We start from the raw sequence: 26,901 nt of genomic DNA on the forward strand, positions 1-26,901 counted from the left end.
CCTGTATGTATGTATGTACTTACCTTGAAAAATCAAAGAAGGCACAACGTATGTTAAAATTTGATTGATTTTCAGCCTATAGATAAGTGATCGTACCTCAGTAATACAGCACAACTTCAACTATACACAACACTTAATTATATTAACTGTAATGCTGTTGTTGTTTCGTCATATTGATAATAGGAAATATACTTACCAACAGCTAATACAAATATATGCTACGGATCTAGGTGGGTTTCTGTCATTTCAACAGAAACCCACTCTTTTAAATTTACTCAGCGGTACTCTATAACTAGCTGCTGTATTGACAATTTATCATTTCAAAAACTACATTATAGCTACCACTGTATCTTAGAAGCATGTATGTATGCATTTACATTTAACTAACATCTATTACAGCTACTAAACCCTCAGCAACACTTTACCTTTTCCCGCTGCAGTAAAAGGATTAACATACTCTAATAGAACAGTCAAGTAACTATGCTAATAGAGCAATCAAAGTCAAAGCATAGTAGTTACTGCTGTAAGGCTCATTTAGTTTTCTGTATTCAATTATTTGCTTAGCTGTTATTTGAGTATTCGAATATATCAGCATACACCCTGTAAGGTATGAATGCATTCCAGTAATTAAGGCGGCCACTACCAAGAAGCTTATATAAATAACCACAAACAGGTTTGTGGCTTCCATGAATATATTACTGAGAGGAAAACATGGCCTACTTCCCTTTGAGAATGGATTATCATGGCGATAAAGTCTTGCACTTATGGTGATCCATCATGGCATTGGTACATCTTTACCAATTGGTGGCTACCTAATGCATATATATTTCTATTCTTCGATTTATCACCACCGCCCCTTTCCTTTGGTTAACATCACATGCATATCTTGCAATACTAATTGCTGACAGTCAATCATGTGTCATCGTATAAGTGATCATGTGCGATTAATCTCTGGTTGATTTTATTATTTGAATACAATGCAAATGAATAATAATCCGAATGTTCATCGATTCATCTGAGCCCTATTTAGTTTATATACAGTTTAAAGTATTGGATTTACTGTGATTGATAAATCCAATGTAAATTCTCTTATTTCTTATCATTACATTTTAATATTAACTTCAACAACCACCTTAGATCAGCCATTGTGCTGTATAAATATAAATACATCAACAGATATGCATACCAATGGAATGTTGAAAGATAAAGAAACAGTGTCACCACCCAGGTTTACTCTCTCTGTAGATATCTGACTAGACAAGATTAGACTTTCAATCCTTGTCCTAAAGAAATAATAGAAAATATTGACCAAGTTATATTGAGATTAAGTCTATACCCAGGATCAGTTGGTAGATAAACATTTCTTGTGATACCATTAACCACAGCAACTCTCCTTCCTGTAATAAATTATTATTATTGAACATGAGTTTATTCTAATTGTATAACCTTGCTCTGTAATTTGGTTGATGAGTATAGAAGCTGGTATTCTAATCATGGGTGCCATTTTATCAAACATGTCATTGCTGGAGGTGTTAAGGGTTGAAGGAAAGACCACACTATCAATGTTCATCAAAACTTCTTCAGTAAGAATCTGAACCTCAATGACTACAATGACAAAACACATCATGTTTATAGTATAATTTTATAGGATTTATTACACTGTTGATCTTTAACCTGAGATATGGTAAGCGCTGGTATATTACGCTCAAATTTTACTTATTATGTTTTTGAGCAGTGCAAAAAGATCAAGCTCATTCTGCTCAGACTTATACTTTCAATATCAAGATTTTGAGAGCTGACTGTTTTATTATAGTATATCAGTATTTCCTGACTGCTGTATTAGAGTAAGTAACTGCTCTATTAGAATGTCTCGATCTTATTTCTGTTTAATGTGAATATTTTTATTTATTTATTTATTTATTTATTAAGGCTTTACAGCACAAGTGCTTAAAGTCTGTTGGAAACCTGGTCATACAAGTTGTTTAAAGTTGTTACAGAAAGTGTGTTTGAAAAGGTAGGTAGAGGAGAAAAATCCACTAGGCAGCGTCAAACCTACAGCCATTCAATTAACACTTGAACGCTTACAGGAGTCTGCCAGGTGGTTAGGATGTTTTTCCTTGTTAATTTCATGTATATGTATCCAAATATTCTAGCAAGAAACAGCTCATTTGGTAATATTATATGTTATAGCAGTAATCATATAATTGCAATTATTATAATAATTTTGCTTTATTTCTGGTGCATGCATTGCATATTTTAATAAAAAATGTTGCTATTATGCTGGGATTGTGCTTGTTGCTTTTGGTTATCTATGATGCTTTAAATAATGTTGGCATAATTGGCTGGGGTCTGGTGAGATACCTTTTCTGACTACCAAAGTTGATTTAGGCTGAAGTAATCATGCTGCATGCATAACATCAAAATCAATCATTATTATTGCTTTAACACTTGTAACGTAAGCTTCGAAAGAAGATATGGGGAACTATAAACATCATTTCTGTACATGTATACAGGATCAGCATAGAATCACAGAACTTACACAGTTTATGTCATGCAAATTTTTAGAGACATATGCATAAATGTAACCAGTCTGCTGAAGCCAGTTTTATGGTATTTCAGTTAACATGACTAACAAATCATGCAGTAGCTTGCCATGTGTGTAAAACAGCAATATAAAAATTTGGTAAGGCTAGAACTGTTATTAAGAATAGTAATGTGATAAAATTAATGCACTGCAGATTCATTAAAGACTTGAAAAGTTAAGAACTGTCTACCTTATAGAAATGGAAAGGGTATAAACAAGACCGTTTTTCTTAGATAAAATTATATAGCAGAACAGTGTTGAGTGTATAGATTAAACTATAGTCATGATTAACATTTACTATCCCTTCTCCTTAGTATGCTAAAGTTAGTTACTTTTTCAAACTTTGTGTAAAGAATTTGCTTATAATAACAACAATTATCAAAACTTACTGTAAACCTGTACAACAAATTAGGTTAAATATAGAAATATTACAAATATTGGTCTCTGATTAATACTCACATTCACAGGTCAGCTTACCAATATTGGTTCTGACTAAACTTGCTTGTACAGATTCATTTCCACTAGTGTTTAATGTAGTACTGAATAATATGCCAACCCTCTCAGTGGTCATTTGTAATAGCTCACTGGTGGATGTAGTGTTATCTTCCTTTGAGTAACATAATAAACAGTAATGCTTTAATGCTGTTATACTCAATGCTTCTATATAAGCTACATAGATAAACACAATAATATTATGTACGTATTTACTGTGAAAACCTACTGATGTGAATACTTTAAAGTGAAAAGAACTGTCTAAAGCAGATCATTAATCATGCTCCCTAAGTAAATAAAATTACCTTGAAATTCAGGGCACCTCAACAGTGCTAGAAATAAGAATTTGGATTTGGCTGGTCATATGTCCTAGCAAAATGGATTTTGGTTGGCCATTGACAATTATGCTAGGTCATTTTAGTTGCTGTAATGTAAATACTTGTATATAATTAGTTGATAAGATTCACTTCAGTGTGTGAAGCTTCGCTTTCTAGAGGGGTATGAGGGGCATGCTCCCCCAGGAAATTTTTGAAATTTAGGTGCTCTGAGGTTGAATTTTTTAAACTTATTTATACTACCACTGTAGTATTAGTGTACAATATAAGATTTTTTATAGCTGTGTAGTAAGGTTACTAATTTACATAAGGTTACTGAAGTACATACTAGTTGAGCATGCATATCGGTCTATCTATCCCTATAATTGAAATTCCTATATAAAATTTATTCACATACAGATTAGATGATCAACATGGAGAAGCTACAGTGTAGGGGGAAGGAGCACAGTACTGAAATAACTAATGAATACTCTTTAAGTTTGTATACATACAATGAACGCATGTATATAAATTATAACAATGTTTATGGTAATTTCTGTAAATAATATGAAAATGTCTAAATAATATAAAGATTGAGCATTATGTCAGATGACTAGTACAACAGATAAAGTCAAAGTACAACATAAAGTCAAGTACAACCGAAAAGTCAAAGTACAACATAAAGTCAAGTACAACCGAAAGTCAAAGTAAAACATAAAGTCAAGCACAAATTAGCTGGAACCCAACCAGTTGTCCCAGTCGTCCAACAAAATATTGTCTTCTGAGTTGCTACTATCACTATCTAATTCACTTTGACCTGCAGCAGCCCGTGTGTTGTACTTTTTTCTTTTCGTTTGGTCTGGCCGTCTTGTTTTGGCTCTCCACCACAAATCAATAGATGGGTCTGGATTAAAGTTATCCATGGATGCGCCATCCGTATTAATCATTAGCAGATCTTTCAAGGTCCCGTTTCCAATTGATGATCGTCTATCAACTTTTAGCAGCTTAAGCACAGAAAAGATTCTTTCAAGTTTCCCATTGGAGACAGGCAACGAGAACAACAATCGGCCAAGGGCTAACACATTGAGCCAACTTGAAGAATTTGGTGAGTGGAACAATCTCCACCACACAGCCCAATAATCTAGGGTAGCCAATGATATGAATTGTGTGGCGTACAGCAACATGTCATAAAATTCATCCCGTAGCTTACTGATATCTACTCCAGCTGATTCCAAGGGAACTTTGAACCTTTGCCCTAGTCTCTCTATTGGTGCCAACGGGTCCATCCTCTCTGTATTCTCATCACTTTCACCATCCTCCTCATCTAATGACCACTGCCAAACATGGGTAGCTAGTACGGAGATAACATCCCTTATGACCCTGAGATCAGACCACGCTAACCTTCCCTTTATACAGGCGGTTACAGCTGTGCAAAATTCTTCATGTTTGGATTCGTAAAACGATTTTGCTTGCAAAAGATTTCTCAACTCTTGACACTGGTAGCTGCCATCATCACTCAACTTTGTTAAGGTTGTACAATTTGTTTTCCATTGCTCCAGTGGCTTGGAGCTGAGCTTGTTCACTTCCTTGGCAGTAAGAATCAAACTACTAAATGCACCCAGAACATCTAGGTCATCTTCTTGCATTACTTTAGAAAATATTGCACAGGGAGACAGCAAATCAACAAAAAAGGCACACCCTAGCAAATATTTTGCATCAATCCATTTCCTCAGGTATCCCTGAAGTTTAGCACGATCCACGGCTTGGACAGAACTGTCCCTTGACAATGCAGTAAGGTGGTTAGTGTATGCTCCAAACTTTGATAGAATACGTTTCACCGCATTCACTTTATGGGACACCCACCTTGAGCCACTTGCACGTAAAGGTCTCACACCAGCATCATCAAATTCAACACACTGCTGCAAATCAGCAACAACTTTCTTCAACTCACGGCATTTTTTTGGAGACTTCTCGTAAACGTAGTATAGGCGAACAAGCATTTCATCGATGAGATCAAATACAGTCCCCTTCAAAGCATCCTTCAGTGTCAATTCTTGTCTATGCGCTAGGCACCACATCCAGAACACCCACTGCAGCTCTTCTTCAACCATTCCTTTCAGTCCAGCTGCAGCAATATTTACAGATGTGCCATCTGTCCCAATCCCAACTAACATTTTGCAGTTCTCTACATTCAAGGCAGCAACACCAAATTCCGGTAGCGCATTTTGCAAACATTCGAATAGGCCTTTAGCATTGCCACTCTTTGGTCTGGAAACTGTAAAATACTCCATTCTAGAGTACATCTTCTCATCTGTTCCATCAACATCACACCTCTGAACAAGAAACAGTCATCATCAATTTTGTCTACATTCGTTGTTCCATCCATTAGAATCGAGAAGAACTTGGTGTTTGTCACAGTCTTGCACAATTCGGCCATTCTTGTTTCAGCAATAAACTTACAGAAGGTCTTTCCTGCATTTTCGTTTACATATGAAGTACCGATGTTGACTCCATGGTGAGATTCTAAGTTACAAATGGCTGTGTATTTGTTAAAAGCAAGCTTGTGGTTGGTAACAAAATATGCTATATCAAACTTCTTTTTCAGGTGGTCCTTATTACCTTCTGATAACTTTTCCAACATTGTACAAACATTCCTGCTTGAAGGCTCACTGGCTTTAGCAGTTGATCCGGATTCTTTTCAATGAAGTGACATAGCATACTGATGTTGATTGCTACGTGCGTGATCTCTCATGTTGCTGGTCCTAACAGAGTCCGCACCAACTATCTATTTCTCACTGTAGTTTCGCACGGATTCGATTCTAGACTTGTATTTTAAGCATACCTTGCACTTCAATCTATTGACTGTCCTCTTTCCTTCCTTTTCTATCAAATTGAAATCCAGCCAAGAGAGGGTTTGGCACTCTTTTGTCTAGCTCACTTCGCCATTTGACATATTTTGAATAACTGACGCTACGTTTCTTTGGCTCAGTTGTTGTCACAGAGTCCGAACAACTACGAGGTCATTTCCTCGTAGTGGAAGATGTTGACACAATACTCACTGAATCGGTAGAATCGTCAGAATCAGCCATCGCATGGCGAATCACGTGAAAACCACATGGTCACGGTCTAATAGGCGCTTAATGTCTCTAATCGATAAGCGCTACCTCCCAGAATGTGATAGGGTAGGCGAGCGACAAGGTTCACAAACAGGACGAGACCAGCTGCTGTAAAGGAGTTGTTGCCTGTAGACAACCTATAATTATTTAATTGCCTTGTTTATTACTTTCGCGTGAGTTATTAATTCAGGTTTCAACAGACTAAAATGATTAATAATACTGTTACACTTTGGCTGGCCATATGGCTGAATATAACATCAAAAGGACGGTCAAAATCATAATTTGCTCGGAAAATGGCCGATGGTCGACCGTTATTTCTAGCACTGCTCAATAGTAAGTACACTTACACTACGTACAGAGTGATGCACCAATATATCAGCCCTTTTTTAGCTGTATTGAACTTGTATCAGTAAAGCTATAAATACCCAATACCAACCGATACTTTTAATGATGCTATTCAAGATGGTGGCTTACGTAGTGCATCAATTGGAGTTGAGCAAGAACTGATAAGCCATGAATTCTTTGAAAGAAGCCAGTTACTAGCATTATTAGCGCAGTGGAAATGGCAGTAGGCCATGAAATAAGATTCGCTGAAGATATAAACTATTATCTTTGCATACGTAATTGATGGCCATAAAATCCAGCAAACTGCCCAGTTGATGAGATCAGCAAATGTGTTTAGCAAGCTGGTTTACTAACTATTATTCAAATTACTAGTTGTTTCTGAGAAATGCTTGTGGGGCAGAGTATCGGTATTGGATCGGTATTTGCCATTTCCAACCTCAAATATATTGGTAGTGAAAAAGGGGCATTGTTTCATCACTAGTACGCATAATATATATATATATATATATATATATATATATATATATATATATATATAGTATGCTTTGAAGTTTTAATCCAATAGATACCTGTGAGTAGGTATCTTAATTGATATCCATTGCAAACATTTTGCTATGTGTGACACATGCTTACTGAATTCCAGTTATAAAAGCTATTAGACCACAGAAAAATGAAATACTCAAATTTCATTGACTACTAACAGGTATCTAAATCCTGTAGATCCCTTGTTTATGTCTCAATAGATCCTTGTCTCTGGGGCACTAGAAAACAAAGCAATTATGCACCTGTAACATTGGCAATGCATGGGAATTTAATTGAATAGCAAGTGCCATTACAAGTTACATTGAGGTGTATTATACACCTCCCACTGTTGAGCTTGTTTCTACATTGAACGCTACATTTCTCATGTCACAAGAAGCTGTGAAGGTACAACAAGCAGCAGTGAAGATATAACAATGAGCTGTGGTCTAATTTAGTTAGACTTCAAAAGACAGGGTTCCACGGAATTTAGAAATCCTCAGACCCTGTAGTAGCACCCTTGCTTTGCTCGTGCGCCACAATACAGGACCTTTCGGGTTACCAAATCCATAGAACCTTGTGGCCCTCAGGCTTTAGGTGTATACATCAACACTGTGTTTTGATGTCCAACTACTATACAGATACCAATGTGTAGAAATGTTGTTACAAAGCATTGCTGGATTGTATGCCTTTAATGAATCCACTTGAAAATTTGATTGTGTTATGCAACAGCTTTGGAAGATCAAAATTGTTAGTTCATTGTATTGTTTTAGGGGTGGTTATGTATGTGATTAGGAGGCAATCACACATATTTTCATGCAAATAGGGAACAATTGTACGTACTTGTAACAGTCAAAATTACACTCTATTATGTGTGTGGTTACTTATACAAATTAAAGCCAGTACTGCGAAACTTCAAAAAGGCTAAGGCTCTTTCTAAATGTATACAGTTGTGTCCTACTGAAACAATAATTCTACAGTAAAACCTGCTGACAAGTATAATGTAAAAATGTATACATGACTGTACTATATGTAAGCCTTTAATCTTTGTGACTGGTATAGATATTACTTTCTCAATAAAAAAAACAGTAATACTTTATTTGGTGTGGTGCAGTGTTTATGTACATGTACAGTGAAACCTGTGTATCATGGGCATATTGAGGCTGACTAAAATATAGGTTATTGTACAAATCTGAGTACCTGCACTATTTTAGAGACCTGATGATTATTGCAATAACTGTTTTAGACAGTGACACATGCAGCTCTGTTCACTGCCAGTTATGGTATTTCCCTCATTGAATTAGTGCTTACATATACTAAAGTTCTCACTTGAAGGCTATTTATGTAGGTGAATACGATTATCAATGGAAAGTTACAGTATGGGTAATCAAACTTAGATATTTGGAAGGGCCATTATCATACGGTACGGTGGTACTATTTACGTAAGGATTGCCCCACAAATTTTGCTCTTCACCCAAAATTCTGCTTTTGAAAAAGTCATCCTAGAGACATCTTACATGACAAAAATCACTTTTATGGAATAGCCATATACGTAGTGTATAATACAGCATAACAAAACACTTACAAGTGGCCAGATATAGAATTTAAAAATGACTGCCAAGACGAGAATTTTAGTTTCATTCCTTGACTGACTGACTACAGTCACAAGGCTAGAGGCTAAACAAACCAGCTCACGGCCACATTTTGCAATAACAAACTCAACAGTGGGATGTGCCTTTTGGGTTCTGATAAGTCTAGGTCCTCTGTTCCTTGTCTCTTCTTTTATCTTCAATCAGGCTGCTTGTCTTCTTCATCCAACAAAACCATATTGAGGCGTTAATTTTCCATAGCAACACTTTCTTTCAGCAGCATAATATTTTGACACCACAGAATCATTTCAGAGCTGGATTTCAGAAGCATTTTAATCCTGGCACCACTGTAAGAGGTATGCTAGTTAGATATCTGAAACTTTGGCGATTGTGATCCTGTTTGCGATAGCTTTGTGACCACACCCATCAAATAAAGATCTAGGTGGAATAATAACAATAGAGTATGGAGACCATATCTCTTAACAGTCTAGCTATTTACTTAACAGTAAACAAGATGACCTCAGTCCTTATTGGTCTAGCTAGCTGTACATCCCTTGGCTGACTCGAGATGTTCTAATACAACAGTCACTCTAATATATGATATTCTAATAGAACAATCACAAGTTACACTATAGCTAGCTGTAATAAAACAAAAAATACACTGTAAGTTATTTAAAAAAATGTTAATTTAAAAATGAAATAGGGATCTACATGTATGCAATAAAACGTGGTGAAACAAGAGATGAATTATAGTATTACAGAATAGCTCAGTGGGAAAGTTCCTACGTTGACACATTACCTATAACAATTATTTTGTTCAATGCTGAAGTGGGGACTTCCCACCAAGCTATGCTGTAATACCATCATTCATCTCTTTTTTCACTACTTTTCATTGCATAGATCCCTACTCTTCATTTTATTGTGTATATATTTACATACTAATGTATGTGCACATATGCATTGACATTTGAATACAACCATGATGTTCCCACTATATACGTGTATCAGAAGTTGAGTTAAATGGACAGCTACAGTATACAGTTTTGTTAACATTGATGTACTGCAGTGTATTTCAAAAAGTACTATATGTAACACAAACCTCATTGGTCATGTCTTCGAATGACACTTCGTTCCTCTCATCTAACAAGTTATCCAGTGTACCAACAACACTCTGACATAATACACACAATGAGATATAATAATTGCAGTGTACAACACCTCAACAGCTATAATTATGTTATATGCAATGTGTGAATTATGGAAGAGTTAAAAGTACACTTTAGTACTTTGGAATGAGCACTAGTCTATCTAAAGTATCCTGCCAAAGAACCCCTGTAATGGAAGATTGAGATCCCCCAGTAGAATGGTTAATAAACCTGTCAGAAATTTATTAGCAAAATGTTTACTGGTAACAGCTCCTGAGGCCTATATATATACCAGTTTTGCACCCTTAAAGTCTTCTGTGGTTGGTTACAAAGTTACAGCAATTACAAAACCACCAAGTACATTAAAAAGGTTATAACAATATAATTTTGTTTTACTATTCATGCTTTGCTAGTTACAATTGTGACGTTATAGAGAGACAAGAATTTGCATCATAATTTTCTACAGTTGGCAGCTAGATCTTACAATAAGTGTTTGATAGTTACGCAAGTGCTTAAATTATCTAGAGTAGAAAAGTTACAAGAGCTCTGTGACACTACAGTACAGCTCAACAGCATATCTATTTAGAGCATCACTTACTGATGAAGGCTTGTCTACCTACAAGTAAGTCAGGCGTGTAGTTAATCTTTGACTGGAATTGTCTTAAATAGCATAGGTACTAGGGACCAGTCTATTTTCCTTTTTTTCTACCTATTTTTCTTTCCAGCAATTCTTTTATTTTTCACCTATTATGCTCCATATTTTGCTCAAGAATTATAAATTTTGCTCAGCACTGATCTTTGTTAATTGAATATTTCCAAGTGCAAAGCTACAGTTTCGCTTTAAAGTGACTGTTCTATTAGAGTATCTCGATCAGAAATTACTTCTAACATGCAAAGCAAGAAGCCAGCTAATATTGCTTAACACTTGTGACTGTTTTATTAGGGTATCTCGATTGTCACTTGTTGTTCCTGTAACAATTAGCTATGCATTGTCGATATTTTAGCATGTATGACTGTTCTATTAGAGTATCACGATCTTTTGTGCAATTTTTAAGTCCACTTCACAAAAAATGCACCTATTATGCCAGCATTTTGCTCATTGCTTTTACCCAACCATTATGCCAAACATTTTGCTGGCGAAATCGACGGGTCCCTAATAGGTACTTTGTCAGCACAATAACTTATTGTAAACCCTTAAATCAGTTACAGACTCTACCTCAGTTATTTGTATAGTCATTGCTTGTCCATCTTCATCACTGGTTGTTTCAGTTATCCTGTAAGTAAATAAAAAGCATACTGTTGAACTGTATACTGATTGCAAGTAAAGAAAAAAAAACAAAAAAACCTTCAGCTGCCGTTTAGAGGTCATGCTACCCAGTGGCCAGCACTAGGGCACCTGTGCGCTACTCAAATGCTATGAGTCGGTATAGGTATTCCCTCCTGTGGCAGGTATAGTAACCCACAGGAGGCTGCACCATGTCTCACAGTTGAAGGTGTGGGCACCCAAAGTCCCACCTGGACCTTCAACTGCTATATGAGACATGAACGGTTGAGCATTTGCTTCCCCAATTTACACCAGGTACCCATTGATGTTACAGCTGGGTGGGCTGCTTCCTCAGTTGGCACCAGGCCACCAGGTCCCCGTTTTAGCAGCTGGCTAGACTGGAGCAATGTGATTAAAGTTTCTTGCTCAAGGAAACAACAACAACACCAAAGTGGCCCGCCCAGCTGGGAATTGAACCTGGAGCCTTTCGATTGCCATGTGGATTCCCTAACCACTTGGCTATGCTGCCTTACTGATTGCAAGTAAGTACAGAGATATTTACAGCTATATCCATACACTACTGTACTTAAAGTTATAACGTACGTTATAATGATATCCAAAGTAATGGCTGAAGAAGAAATATCATTTGGAAGTAGTCTTTGTGATTCTGAAGTATTTGTAATCTCATCCAGTTCACTTGCAATCTCCACTATTAATTCAGGCATAAACATCACAGTCATGTCTCTATCATCAGCAGCAAATGTGCTATTGACAAGATTGCTTAGTTCTTCAGCTCTCATCATAAGACTGATTTGTTCTATTGTTTGACATTGTGATACATTAGGGGATGCCCACTGATCAGCACTAATGCATCTTCTGCTTGCTAGACCTACATGAACAGCGGAAATGCACATTATAGAAATGCGCTAAAACTACTAATTCTTCATTCTATATGTACCTGCTACTTCACTGCCTCCAGGACATTTTTGAGTGGCGTCTTCACCCACACCAGTTGCTGGCCATGTTATATTCCATGTTCTATCTTGCTCGGGTTCACATCCAACAAATTCTATAGTATGAAGTACTCATTAAAAAACAAGTCCTGCACATTTATAAAATAAATGAATTAAAACATCAAAATATAGTCACCTATACTTTGTCTTAAAGTTGAGTTGAAAGTACTCCATATTATTTATGTATTATATTATAGATTTTGTAACAGGTGTAGTTATATGAAATTAAGAAATCCTGCACTGCTGTAGATTCTACAGTACTAACAATGTACAATGTAGTACATTGTGCTCAAGGTTAAACAAATCTACATAGTGGAAGTTGCAACAAAACATAAGAAGTAATCCATTTTCAGACAGTTTTCATCCCCATTCTATTCAGGAAGAAACATAACTTCTTGTTAAGTAAATTCAATGCTTGTCCCAGGTCCCCATATACAAGTATGATATATCACTTCATAAACTGCATCCATTGTAGCAAACAATTTATGTAAATTAATGTACGTGCGTACTGATCTATCATTTTTGAAATGATACTGCCCTATCAATGGTATTTAATGGTTTATTTTTATTGTATAATAATCCACTAAATTAAATTATATTTGGGTGATACCCATCCTGCAATGATTCAGAATGCCTTACTCTACATCTCTACCAAATTCCATGCTTTTATCACAAAGTGAACGTTCCTCTTTATTTTTGAGGCTTAACCGCTGCACTAACAGTGGAACCTCAGTTATCTGGATCTCGCTTATCCAGTTCTCGGTTAACTGAGCTACAGAAATGACCAATCTATTAGAGCAGTGAAAGTTCTATTAGGGCAAATGAAAATACAGAATTTAAAAAAATATATTCTTATGTATTTCTATTAATTTTATACACACTTTCAGATACAGACTTTTTAGACTTATGGGCCACCCCTGGTCCCAAGGGGTTTGGATAACTCTATTTAGACTGCAGCTCAAAATTGTAATTCACAACATCTTGAAACATGATAAACAAAGAGAAACACTGCATTAATATTATCTATAATATTAAATGGCTTCTACTATCCATTTAAATTCCCATGGTTCAGGCAAGTAGTTTCCATGGTTTGTATCGCCCTAGTAACCAGGACCTATTGAGATGAAAATAAGAAATCTGCTGTATTAATTTAACAGCCAGTCAAATTCAAGTACATCTATCACCATAATTATTGTGATCAATTAGCACTGCAGTAACAAAGCCCTTACATAAATTCATAATTTTCCATGAAGTTTTTTTTTTTTGTATATCTGTGTACATACATACTTAGGGACCTGCTCAAACTTTTACCTATTATGCTCAATTATGCTCACGTTTTATGCCTCATTTCCCATGTTTTGCTAATGAATAACAAGTGGCTGAAACACATCTTTGCTCTTCAAAATTCATGTGACAGAAAAGATTGATATACTCTAATAGAACAGTCAGCTACTTGATTGTTCTATTAGAGTCATTGACCATTCTATTAGAGTATATTGATCTTTTTCTGTGATATGTATTTTGACCATCAAGGATTTGTAGTATGGCTGAAATATTCTTCCTATTATGCTAGTGCTTATAAGCATCTTCAGTGGGTCCCTATACATACTATGAACATGTACTACATAGCTAACACATTGTGTCTATTTGTGTGTTTATTATTGCATACACAATCATACATTACCTGTATCAACTGTCTCTTTACAAAATGCATCACTTTGTTCCCCATTACTATCAATGCTAAACACTTCGGGACAAACATCCTAATGCAGAAAGTTAAGCAACACACTAAAATGTAACAATAATAACAAACTTCTTGACAAGAAGGTTGTTCATCACAACTCAGACCAATATCAGGAAACCCATCATAATCTGTGTCTAGTCCACAAACACGTCCATCACCAACAAATGTTGGACTATTACACTGTACAATAAAGTGACTAATGAAGACCATAGCTTGATATGGTTGTAACTTACTGTGCAACTATTAGAGCCACACAAACATGGAGCAATACTAGGTCCACTACAAACTGTCACGTTTCTATCATCATTGTTGACATCAACAGTACATGAACAACTTACTGTATAAGAAAGAATTAATGGACTAAAATATTTGCTGAAAATTTTAAAATAACCGATGTGCTGTATATTAACACATAGCTATGCTGGCTGCATGATGGGTTTATATAGTATAAGTGTTAAGGTTTATTCATGCTGTGTTATCTGACTACATTATTCTATGTTGTTTAAGGTTCATTATTATTATACACATATTCCATTAGATGCATAAGTTCCAATTCCATTTTCTACCTAAATTTGAAAAAAATGAATTTCATATCCTTCAAGTATTTTCAGGGCTAAAATGAACCTTTTCAATCTACATACGTGGTATGTATGTACTGGAGCATACAACAACAAACAATGACACTAAATACCATCCATTACTTACAGCTTGATTGAAATGCCAATGCTTGAAATCCTTTATTTGTTAGGTTAAAACCAACAGGTAAGATGTTGCTTTCATTTACTATAAGTGAATTTTGAATATCTGTCAAAATATCTCTATTAGAAGGTGGTTGAGTTTTCAGGTCGAAAGACAACAAAAAACTCATAAACATTAACCCTGAGCTAGAGTTATAACTCTGCGATCTTTCCACAAGATTATCGATATCCAAATTGAGATCACCTTGTAGTACTTCTAATACCTGTGAACAGAGTATGTGCAATATTAACATGTGTAATATGGGTTTCTATTTATAAAGTAAAACCAAATAATCATATTAAACAAATCCACTCTATTGGAACACTACAATTAGCACCATACGTATGTCTAATAAATTCATTAGTGGACAGTTTGAACCTTGTAGTGAAGATCTTCAGTAAAGGACAACAAGATACATACAATCATGTGATCATAGTTAGATCAAAGCCGTTTTATAGCAGATCTCTTCACTTCAGTGTGAGAAATCACAGTCAGACACTGGACAATTTCCAACCAATTACATTAGTTGTCAGGTCATGATTGAATTTGTCCTTTTATTGAGTAGCAGGGTTTTTAGTGAGTAGTATCATGCTGTAGGTACTTGTCTTAGTTAATTGTATGAACAGTAGCATAGGTACTTATAACCTGTTAGTCCGTGGAATCTTTAGGTGTATACCTGTTCAACCTGCTTACATTTAAGCTATGTGCAACTCTTACATATTATTTGATACAGCTGTAATTAAGGCAGAAGATTAGTTAAATTTGACAACATTCCATAAATTGCAATTGGTTAATTCATTTCACAGAATACTGTTTACGTTTTGGCTAAGTCCTTATGATTGCCTTCCATAGTATTCCTGTAAAAATATAATTACTTTGACTCTCTTAAATGTCACCAGTACACTTTATAAAAGTGGTACTTTTTTCTGCTACAGTGGCTAAAATGGTAGAAAGGCATGAAAGGTAGAGGAAACAAAAAAAAAATGAATGTCCAGGCAATCGTTTGAAGTTTACCCAACTTTAACATTATCCTCAACACTGTGCTTCTCTAAATCCGTGCTTGAATTGATATTCACGTTCTGATAAAACATACAATCTAATAGCAGAATTACCTGATCTCTATGATGCTTATTGTTAAGAACAATTACATTTTAAACAAAGTACCAGTAACTCACATTATTAAAAATATTTCCTGAAGTCATCATGTTAGTGATACTGCTCATAGTTACAGTAAAGTAAACTGCCACAACTGGTTTGGACCCAATGAATGTGGTGCAGTTTCTTAGATCAACTAATGACCAACTTCCATCACTCCTGCATTGTCTACCAACATTAATACCAGAGCGAAAACTGGGATGAAGTTGTGAGCATGGCTGAGTGACTAGTGAACCCTGTCTGCTGTTAGGCCAGAACAAACCTTCTGAGAAGTCATTCTCACACACTGTATAATAATAATCAGGTTAAAATAAGCTACAGTACATGTCTATCAGTATAGGCCTGTATAATACCAATAATATTATGCAAGTGCAATTTGGAAAATAATAGGCTTAAAAAAACACTGAGAATAATTCCAGCATAACTCAAAATTATAGAATTCACAGCTGCATTTTCAAATTATGTTAATTAAACAGACAGTTGCAATTTAGTATGTATTTCAATACACTGTCAGAAAGCTTCAGTATGCATAAAAAGTCCAATACAGTAGAACAGTGAACAATACAACTGGTTATTGAAGGAAATGTTAAATGATGAACTGAAAAAGTAATGGGCAACAAAGGAGTAAGTATCTACCAAAAACAATTTTCATAAGGAAAAAAATGATTCGATAATGAAAATTTTTCAAAAGAATGAAAAATACTCTAATATAATAAAACAGTCATTCAATATTATTACAATTTCTTTGTGCAAAAATAAAGTGAATTGCGGTATATACATGTCTCTTTATTGTGTTTAATTGTTCACACTTAATGTTTGCATACACTTATGGATCACAATACTATTGTGTGTGTGTGTGTGTGTGTGTGTGTGTGTGTGTGTGTGTGTGTGTGTGTGTGTGTGTGTGTGTGTGTGTGTGTGTGTGTGTGTGTGTGTGTGTGTGTGTGTGTGTGTGTGTGTGTGTGTGTGTGTGTGTGTGTGTGTGTGTGTGTGTGTGTGTGTGTGTGTGTGTGTGTGTGTGTGTGTGTGTGTGTGTGTGTGTGTGTGTGTGTGTGTGTGTGTGTGTGTGTGTGTGTGTGTGTGTGTGTGTGTGTGTGTGTGTGTGTGTGTGTGTGTGTGTGTGTGTGTGTGTGTGTGTGTGTGTGTGTGTGTGTGTGTGTGTGTGTGTGTGTGTGTGTGTGTGTGTGTGTGTGTGTGTGTGTGTGTGTGTGTGTGTGTGTGTGTGTGTGTGTGTGTGACCTTAACAGTAGAATTAAACAGCATCTTACCTGGTACAATTGTTACAGAAATATTTTGTTCTGCTGTTAGTCCATCAGCTGTGGCTATACATGTGTACACTCCGTTATGAGTAGGTAGAGCATTTTCTATTATCAAGTTCTGGTTGAGAACTGGTGGAGAAAATGTAATGTCTCCAGGAGCAATGTTTTCTCCATTATGCAACCAAGTTAAAGTGAGGTCTGTTATGGATGGTGAACATGACAGAGTGACTGACTCTCCTTCCAGTATTGTGACTGATCTGAATGATCTTGTAACAGTTAACTCTACAATAATGTATATAATAGACATTTATTCGTAAAAGTACTGACTACCATACAGCATAAACATTAAACGGAGAAAAGTTTACAGATGAAATAAACAATTTACAAGTAATTTAGCTATATTTTCCTCTTAAAATTACATTTGTTACATCCTGCAATATAAAAGTCAAAATGTTAATCCCCAAGACACTTGGGAATTGATTTTATATTTACTTAATTTTGTGTATTGTTGTATATATTGCACACAGAGGTTTTTTAAAAATACATGACTTGATCTCTACAATATCAAAATATTTTGGTGACTTGTATATGAAAAGGATTACAGTAGGACATCAGTTTTCCAAACACCAGATATACAAAATTGGGATAGCCTGAGATCTCAAAGCTATTGTTGTATTAGAGTAGTGACAGTATTTAAAAATTCATAAAATATTATTTGAAAATTCTCAGATGCATTGTTTTAAAGTGACTTTGCACATATCTTGGACTTTCAGCTACCTGGACACCAAAGTGGTACCCAGGGAATTAGATAACTGGGTTCCTGCAGTATTACTGCAGTGTACAAAAATTTTGATGGGTGCCAATTTCAGAGAAAACTATAATTACATACCTACTGCTTTAGATCTACCACTAACTGAATTACTGGGTCCACTAGTACCACCTCCAGTAGTAGCAAAGATGGTGACAACAACTCTCTGATTGGCACTTAGTCCACTAATATCATAAGATTGTGTCTGTTATACAATAACAAACATCATATTGCTATACATGAAAAGTACACATCCTTACCTCTTCCCCGTTATATTCAACAATTACTGTCATAGTGACACCATTAATGTCATAGCTGACAGTATAAGAGGCTAGTACTCCATTGAGTTCAGTTGGTCTATTCCATGTCACACGTACAGTACTAGTAATGTTATCAGAGACAGTGTTGATAACTGGTGGACTGGGAACTACAGGTGGAATTATTAAACTTTACAATTGCAAGTTATACTTTTATGTGACTGGTACTGTAGTTAGCTAACTGGACATGTGAAGACTAGCCTGTTACATTACAAGATTATATTTGATCTAAATGAAATATTTATTGCCATATAATCTAATAATAAACATTTCTAGATGATAATAAATTGTGAGGATGATGATGCTTGAAAAAAAAAGAATTTTCAAAATTTTCAAAAAGTAGGCAATTGCTTGTGAAAGCAAGCACGTCAATTAAAGTTTGTAATTTTCGTGTTCATCATCATGCAGTGCTGTATAAAATATGATTACAGCACCTCCTTCAGCAGTCCTTGTTATAACAGGATCACTCATTGGTCCATCACTGACAGTGACAGCATGTATTGTACAGGAGTAATGAGTGAATGGTGTTAGACCAGTAACTGTTCCTGTTGTTTGATCACCAGTAATGTTGACCTATTGTTATACACACAAAGCATTAACTAGCAAACTATCATCACAATAAAAGTACCATGTAATTAAAACTCATACAGGTGTAACATGACATAAAAATGTTGTGACATAGCTTTCACAACAAATCAGACCAATCACTATATCACAGAATTCATGCAATGGCACAAGATTGATTTCATACATGAGCGGCAGTCTTTCTCCCTTTTACCTCAAGTAACTTGACACACTCATCCATGATTGATTAGTAAAAGTAGTGACCAAATACTTGGCTAAGTTAGTTGCTATCTCATGGGGGTGGGTGGTACATAACATCTTGACCTGTGCAACAAGAGCATTAGAGCAGGCCAAAGAAGGCGATACCTTGACAATAGTGATGCACCGATACCACTTTTTCACTACCGATCAGATGCCGATACATTTGAGGCCAGAAATGGCCGATACCGATCCGATACCGATGCTTTGCCCCTCAGGCATCTCTCACAAGAAACAGCTAGTGATTTAGCTTTCTAAACTCACTTGCTAATCCCATCAACTGCACTTTGCTGGTTTTGTGGCTATCAATTACGCAAAAATAATAGTTTATGGCTTTAATGAATCTTATTTTGTGGCTTACTTCAGTTTCCACTGTGCTAATAATGCTAGTAGCTGGATTCTTTTATGGAATTCATGGCTTATATCAGCTTTTGCTCAACTCCGTTCAATGCACTATGTACACCGCCATCTTGATAAGTAATTAAATGACGTCATTTAAAGTATCGGTTGGTATCGGGCATTTATAGCTTTACCGATACAAGTCCGATACCACCAAAATAGGGCTGATACTGATATTAGTATCGGTAGCGGTGCATCACTACTTGACAATAAAATCTACACAGTGGAGTTTACATATATAAATGGTATTCATGGATGTCTAGGGGCTTGACACCATATATTTTACAAACTCTGAGAGAGAAGATTTTAGATGATTTCATTATATTTTTTTGATTAGTAGCTACTTAAAGTTTTTAAAGAAAATTACATTTATTGACTGTTCTATTAGAGTAGTTGACTATAAAGAGGTTGACTGCTCTATTAGAGTATGCCAATCTTTTCTTACAAACATTGTACAATGAAAGTTGGGGGGTGGGGGGAAAGCGTTTCCACTGAATAGACTGTGCAAAACAGTACACATCATTTTGAAATGATATGGTTTAATTACTGTGAATATCTCAGCCACATCAAAGCACTTGTAAATTATTACTACTTAATGTATATTCTCTGTCGGTTCACCATTCTGTAATGCTGAAAATGTATTATCTGAACAACTACAACTGAATAGGTGTATCTACATATTCCAGTATGTAGACAATACTGCTACACATGTGGTGTAAATATCGTCTTTACCCCATAAATTATAAAACACACCAATTGTGACCGGATTTGCAAAAAGGTCCTTTTCCACACATTTGACATACCAGCAAACAAAATGATGTAATACTGGTCTCCTTATACTGACTACCCCTTTCTCTAAGTATCAAAATGTAGCCAGGTAGTGTAGCTACATTAAGTGAAAATTTCAAGCAATTATATGCCATGATCAAAAAGTTATGAAGCTTTAAACTTCAAAAAATGGGTCAAATTTTGTGTGTGAAAAAGGTACCTTTTCGCAAATCCAGTCACAATTTACATTGCACACAGTAATGCTTACCTCAATAGATCCATCACAAGTGACAACATAATACCTAACAATGCCATTTGCTTGACGATCAGTAAGAGGAGTCCATTGAAACACAATGCTATCTGATGTTGTGGAAGTTGATGTGAAGTCAATAGGAGTTACACTAGGAGCTGTTCATACAATAGTGATAATTACAAAATGTTATACAGCAAATTATGATTTTAACTTTCATAATAAGAAGAGACATATTCAAAGTTTGGATAACTGTGGAGTTTGTAAAACTGTTTTCTATTCTGAAGTTAGTGGGAAACATAAATGGATAAATATTTTTATACATGCTACAACAAAACACTCTACTAGTTATGAATTCGCTACCAGTAGTTCCATACTGTTGCGTCTGGTACAGACGTACCTATTTCATCAGTAGTAAAATTCATCACAGCAGTTTGAGAACTCCCTACTGAGTTAACAGCCACTATTCTATAGTAGTACATGGTAAATGGCAATAGGCCAGAGATGTTAACTGATACAACTTCATCGATAGTAAGTGTGTCACTATTTCCTTCCACCACTCGACTGGTATCAAGTAGTGTCTCATCAGTGTCATACTGTATAGTGTAGTTCTCTTGATCAAATGCAACATTTCTAACTAGCCATGTTATGTTCACTGAGTATGGGGTAGTTATGACATCATTCAACACTGGTTGATTTGGTTGTGCCATTCCTACAAGATGTGTTACATAATATTTAGCATGCAATTATTGTATGTGTATTAAAAGGAAAGATGACCATGAGAATTGTAAAATATAATTCAGCTCTTGCTTTCATCAAAGGTTTCAAAACAAATGCACAGCAGCACAAAACATTATGTCATTAATAATAATATTATGTACACATGTTAATTTCGTAGCATAACACTAGAAATGTATTGAATTTGGATAATGAAGGCAAAAGCAGGAAGCAAATGATGACATAAGGCAGAGCAAAACTCAAGCAACAGCACAATCTATTGTACATATATACTTGAAAAAAAATTTGAGCAAATATGGTATAATACATCGAAATCATATTAACACAATGATTAAGTATAGACATGTACCTACATCAGAATTTACAATTAAAAGTCAGGATATACTTCAGACAGCATAATTAGGGAAATGATACACGCATTGAGCATGAGCATACGTCCACAACAATATACATGTATATGTGACTGGATTTTGGAAAAACGATCCAAATCGCACATTAGAAGTTCCGAGATAAACGGTTTTAAAGAATTGAAGCCAGCATAACTCTCCAAGGATAGCAAGCACGCATATGAAATTTACACAAAAGATGCATCGATCTGTTACCTTTCAAGCCACTTCCAGTACTTGTAGCTGCTTGTACAGTTTCCCACCGAATAAGATAGAAAATCTGAGCAGTTGGACGAGCGAAGTAGTATCACGAGTGCTCACAAAGGGGTGGAGGATGGGGGGTGGTGGGGAGGGCAAGAGATAGAGCTCAAAATGGAGGCAGACCACGATTGGAGTCCAGACACGAGATTACAGGGCTGTGCTGGCTCCTTAGTGGCTGATATGTAGCAAAATCAACAGAGAACACGTCTGGCCAACATTATAAGGCTGTCCACCAGTAAACCACTGACTCTTTCCAAGCCAGGTCCTTCACAAGGCCTGAAACCGCCATTTGAGCACTCCACACCACCCAGAAAAGACGTGTGTAAAAACCAGCCTCGTGTAGTTTGAGTAGTGCTGAGGGTCAAAACTTGTAGTACGATAGTGTAGCTATCCACTGGTGGTGTTAGTTTGATTTTGCCTGATGTGCGATTTGGATCGGTTCTGTAAAATCTGGTCACATATAGTGGCACACTTTACAAACAATTGGTGTCAGAGATGCTGAGATTCTGCACTTTAAGCATGTATGATGCAGAATAGTAATCCACACAAAAATAGCTAAGCTGTGAAAAAAATGGTGCAGCCTTAAAAAGACCTGGGAGAAAAAGTTGGTGGCAGCCAAGAAACAGCTGCAGTGATGTTAATGCTAATAAATTTTCACACAGCCATTATTAAAATTTATTAGCATTAACATCATTGCAGCCATTTCTTGGGTGACACTTTCAACTTTTTCACCCAGGCCTTTTAAGGCCGCACCATTTTTCATAGCTTGGCTGTTTTTTGTGTGAATTCCACTTCTAATTTGTACTTTATAAGGCCCCAAAAAACAGCCTATGGCCTGCATTTCTTCTTTTCTATACAAACAGACATGCAAATGTATTGTATTGCCAGCAATATTTGGTAGTTTATAAATTTTGATTATAATATATAGTTTGTGAATATGAGAATGGATTTGTAAGACTTTTGTCTTTCTTGCTACCAATTGATAGAGTGTAAATTTTTGAGGACTTCTAATACGTAGAAAATGCATAGAATGTTCTAGAACAATCTAGTACATCTATTGGCAGTTCTATAAAATTATAAATGTTTATTTACAAGTATAACAAAAACTAGGAATTTCAAGTTCAAATAGGGATCATAGAAAAACGTAGAGAAACCAGGGAGGTTATGGATAATATGTACTAGTGGACATTAGTGATGAGCGATATTGATAATTTGCTATACGATTATTGTCATGAACAAATATCACGATTATCACGATTATTGTCCACTCAACTCTTGTAATGAAAAACACTAAACACATCAGGAATTGTTAACAAAATGGTAAAAATACAGTGTACATTGAAAATATACATATTTGCTTGACTATCACGATTATTGTGCCGATTTTGATTATCACTAGTCAATGAAAAGTACATGATGTCAATTATTGCCGATAAAATAATCACGATTATCATGATAATTGAATAATTGCCCATCGCTAGTGGACATTTAATCCCTACTTCAGTCTATATGCATGACTGAATTAGGGTTTAAATGTCCACTAGTATATCTGCAGGTGTAGGCGACTTCCCTTGTATCCCAACTTTTTTCTACAATCCCTAATTGAATTAAAATTCCTAGTCCTACTAATTCCTTATACTTGTTTGTTTACTGTTTTGCAACATTATTACTAGTGCATACTGCATCAAAAAAAAGGAGAGTGCCAGATTTAATGCTTTCATCTGAAGTGCTCCCAGCTATCAATTACTGACTTGAAAGTGAAGCAGCCAGCTCTTCACTTTCAGCTATGTTTAGCCCATTACACAGCACTACAAATGAAGGATTTTAGTTCCACAAAAATATGGACAACAATAGCATGCCCCAACTGTTAATTAGTGACTTGGAAATGGCTATGCTCAGCCAATTTCACAGCACTACAAATGAAAAACAGTAGGAGAAGCACTTCTGCAGTCACCGGATGATTCCTGTTTACAAATGTAGGTACATGTACCTTACCACGAATCAGCACTTTTGGCTGTCAGCAGAAAATGGGAGACAAAGGACGGTAAAGGTAAGACCATGATACTTGAATTGTACATACTGTGGTATGCCAAAAGGCATGTGTTGGGACAAAGCAATGGTCGAACAGTGAAGAAATCAAGCCTGTAGCCTTACCCATTATCAAGTTATGCTTGTCAGAAGGCATAAGTCAGTCGGTCAGTCAGTCAGTCAGTCAGTTAGTTAGTCAGAAAATTTCACTAATTTTTGTAGCAGCTACTTGGAACTGTTTCAAGTCATACTGAAGGCACTTCAGGGCTTGGCTTTACCTAACCAATGCTGCCAAAGTGCAATGAAGGTATTGTGAGGCTGATTTTAGGGTGATAAATTTGGCCACAGAAGCCCAAATCTTCACGATCCCTAATATATACACGTACAGATAAACACATTTTAAACTAGAATTTTCATTAATTGTGACCATGCCTGTGAAAACAGGACATGCATGTGGGCACAAACCACAGTACACTCTATCACACTTCAGGTCATATCTCAGTATTGGAACAGACTATTTGCATTCTATAACTTGCATCATAATGTCAATTAAATGCTTACTAAGAGCTTAAAATAGCATGGCCATGATGTAATGGTATAAAGAGTTAGGGATGATGGAAGTTAGAAAAAGTAGACAAAAATCATGTGCCCACATGCCCTATTTTCACAGGCCCAGGCCCAGCCAAGTTAGCAGCAATTTGGTGGTTAAGAATGTGGGTGTTAGGTATCTCTGGTAAGTTTTCCCAACATTTTTGTGCACCTTTTTACCCTGCAGTGACTGCTCTATTAGAGTATCTCAGTCCCATGATTTTACACTTGTTTGATTTTTACTTTATAACTTGTAACTGTAACTCTATTGCATTTCAAACCATCAAAAGGCACTGCTACAACACTCATAACTCCTATTACACGCATAATCCCTTTAATATTCATCACATTGACAGCAAACTTGGTACGTGAATTTGCCATTATACGCTCCCCATTAGTGCAAATAGCAAGGCAATCGAGTTACACAATTGTGCTGTAGAGCAATTTTTGCAATGTATGTGAAGAGAAATCAAAGTAACCACAGCCCTCCTACGGCTTAAGAAAAAAATAAAATTAAATACAAATTTTGAATGCTATATCTCACTAATGGCTGGTATGAAAAATTGTCTGTGTGTCGGGCAGACAGCTATAATGCAAGCATTTTGGAGAAGAGGAAATGGTGCTGTCCACAAGTGAAAAAGCTGTTTTCTTTCTTCCTGTCAATATACTCACAGTGTGGTGTGCCAGCTTTCATGGCCACACGACACACTATTGTGTGTGTTGACACAGAGAAACACAGCAGAATAACAACTACCAAAGAGTGGCTAAAGATTTAGGTACTCTAATAGAGCAGTCAATGTTGTATGTTGAAAAGCATATATAATAGGTTTATTTGATACTCTAAGTAAGAAAGTAGTACATATAAGAGAACATTTGGGGCATAATATATCCAGGTTGAAAAATGCATTTATTATTATAGAGTGGTGTATTTATTTTATTTTAACCAGGCTAGTACCCACAGCCAGTTGTGGGCAATAGCCAAATATGATGGAATATGCCACCTAACATCACCTATCATCATTCACACTGATAAACAATAATTTTTAAAACATGCTTGAAACTGATTTGTAATTCCAGCCAGACTTTTTTTATGAATTTGGTTACTTGTAATGCACATTAAATGATAACCTACCATGAAGCCAAACTCCTTTATGTAGGGTCTGCAAACTGAAAAATCAACTTTTACAAATTGATTTCCCTACTATTGTGGGATGTTCATCGCAGCATACCATTGCTAGATCCTCCATTAAACTGGAGGCACATTCACAGAAATATTAAATTTTATATCTCACAAGACATAAAATATTTTTAAAATTTCTTGCTCCACACAGATGACCGGATGAAACTTGCTACTTAGCCAAATCTTATCTAGAGTTGTTGCAGTTAAAAAGTACACACAGAAATAAGCAAATGATTTTAATTTCCAGCACAGGGCTGCTATCTTTCAAAAATCACAAAACGAAGCATAAGTTTTCAAATTCAAGCTGCCCTACCAACCAAGTCAAGTAGTTTAAAAGCCAAATATTCTTCACAGTATTCTGATAATGTTGGGTGTATAGGTTATTTATGCTGTTAGTCTGGAAAGGATCTGAGACTACTGGGTTACGAGCATCAAAACTTTTGTGCTACTTTTCACAAGATTCTCTCAATGACACTGAAGTCCCTTCCAGCACTTCTGATACCGTATTGATCTCCTAATTTTGTTTAGAATGACGATAAAAGATGGATCACAATGTTTGGCAGTAGTAGCAGTCATTGTTTCTGTGATTTCATATGATGTGGTATTCCAACAGCTCACCAGGAGCCCCACCCAGCTCAATTCGAAAATGAAAGATTTTGTGCTTTTTTCAGTTTATTTTTGAGTATTTTGCAACATGACGGTGCTGTAGGGTGATCTAGTAAATATTTGAAGCCACTGTGGAACATGATAGGTGAAGTCAGTTTTGGATGATTTAGCTACCTCCAGTGGTCTAGAGCTTCAAACGACAAGTGGAAGGTATCAATGAAATAATAATTGACAAACACTGGCACCAACTGTCCAGGGACATCTTTGCCATCGTTCCAGTCCATCACTGATGGGTATTGTGGTTGCAGAAGCATTGGAAATGGGTAGAAGGCACAATACAATTCCCAAATGTTGCAGAAAATTTGACACTCGTCACCCAGATGGTGAGAAGTCTCAGATCCTTTCCAAACTTACAGCATAGACAGACTATGCACCGAACCTTATCACAATACTGTGAAGAAAATTAGGCTTTT

The 26,901-nt window shown here is 36.0% G+C and overlaps 1 protein-coding gene across 1 annotated transcript in view; it reads right to left on the bottom strand.

The window, feature by feature from the left end:
• LOC136246372 (uncharacterized) overlaps window positions 1–26,901 on the bottom strand; it is a 62,776-nt gene that overhangs the window by 12,864 nt on the left and 23,011 nt on the right. The window contains exons 7-26 of the mRNA XM_066037764.1: window positions 21,042–21,353; window positions 20,660–20,799; window positions 18,837–18,975; window positions 18,346–18,512; window positions 18,167–18,290; window positions 17,287–17,559; window positions 16,039–16,304; window positions 14,831–15,086; window positions 14,359–14,462; window positions 14,195–14,305; window positions 14,066–14,144; window positions 12,327–12,437; window positions 11,972–12,257; window positions 11,321–11,378; window positions 10,059–10,130; window positions 3,062–3,191; window positions 1,447–1,605; window positions 1,337–1,397; window positions 1,187–1,283; window positions 24–76 (exon numbers count right to left, since the gene is read on the bottom strand). Coding sequence (XP_065893836.1) covers window positions 24–76; window positions 1,187–1,283; window positions 1,337–1,397; window positions 1,447–1,605; window positions 3,062–3,191; window positions 10,059–10,130; window positions 11,321–11,378; window positions 11,972–12,257; window positions 12,327–12,437; window positions 14,066–14,144; window positions 14,195–14,305; window positions 14,359–14,462; window positions 14,831–15,086; window positions 16,039–16,304; window positions 17,287–17,559; window positions 18,167–18,290; window positions 18,346–18,512; window positions 18,837–18,975; window positions 20,660–20,799; window positions 21,042–21,353 — 2,998 coding nt within the window. The remainder of the gene's footprint in view (window positions 1–23; window positions 77–1,186; window positions 1,284–1,336; window positions 1,398–1,446; window positions 1,606–3,061; window positions 3,192–10,058; window positions 10,131–11,320; window positions 11,379–11,971; window positions 12,258–12,326; window positions 12,438–14,065; window positions 14,145–14,194; window positions 14,306–14,358; window positions 14,463–14,830; window positions 15,087–16,038; window positions 16,305–17,286; window positions 17,560–18,166; window positions 18,291–18,345; window positions 18,513–18,836; window positions 18,976–20,659; window positions 20,800–21,041; window positions 21,354–26,901) is intronic.

The sequence above is a fragment of the Dysidea avara genome, chromosome 2, assembly GCF_963678975.1.
Source record: "Dysidea avara chromosome 2, odDysAvar1.4, whole genome shotgun sequence".
NCBI classification, from domain to species: Eukaryota; Metazoa; Porifera; class Demospongiae; order Dictyoceratida; family Dysideidae; genus Dysidea; species Dysidea avara.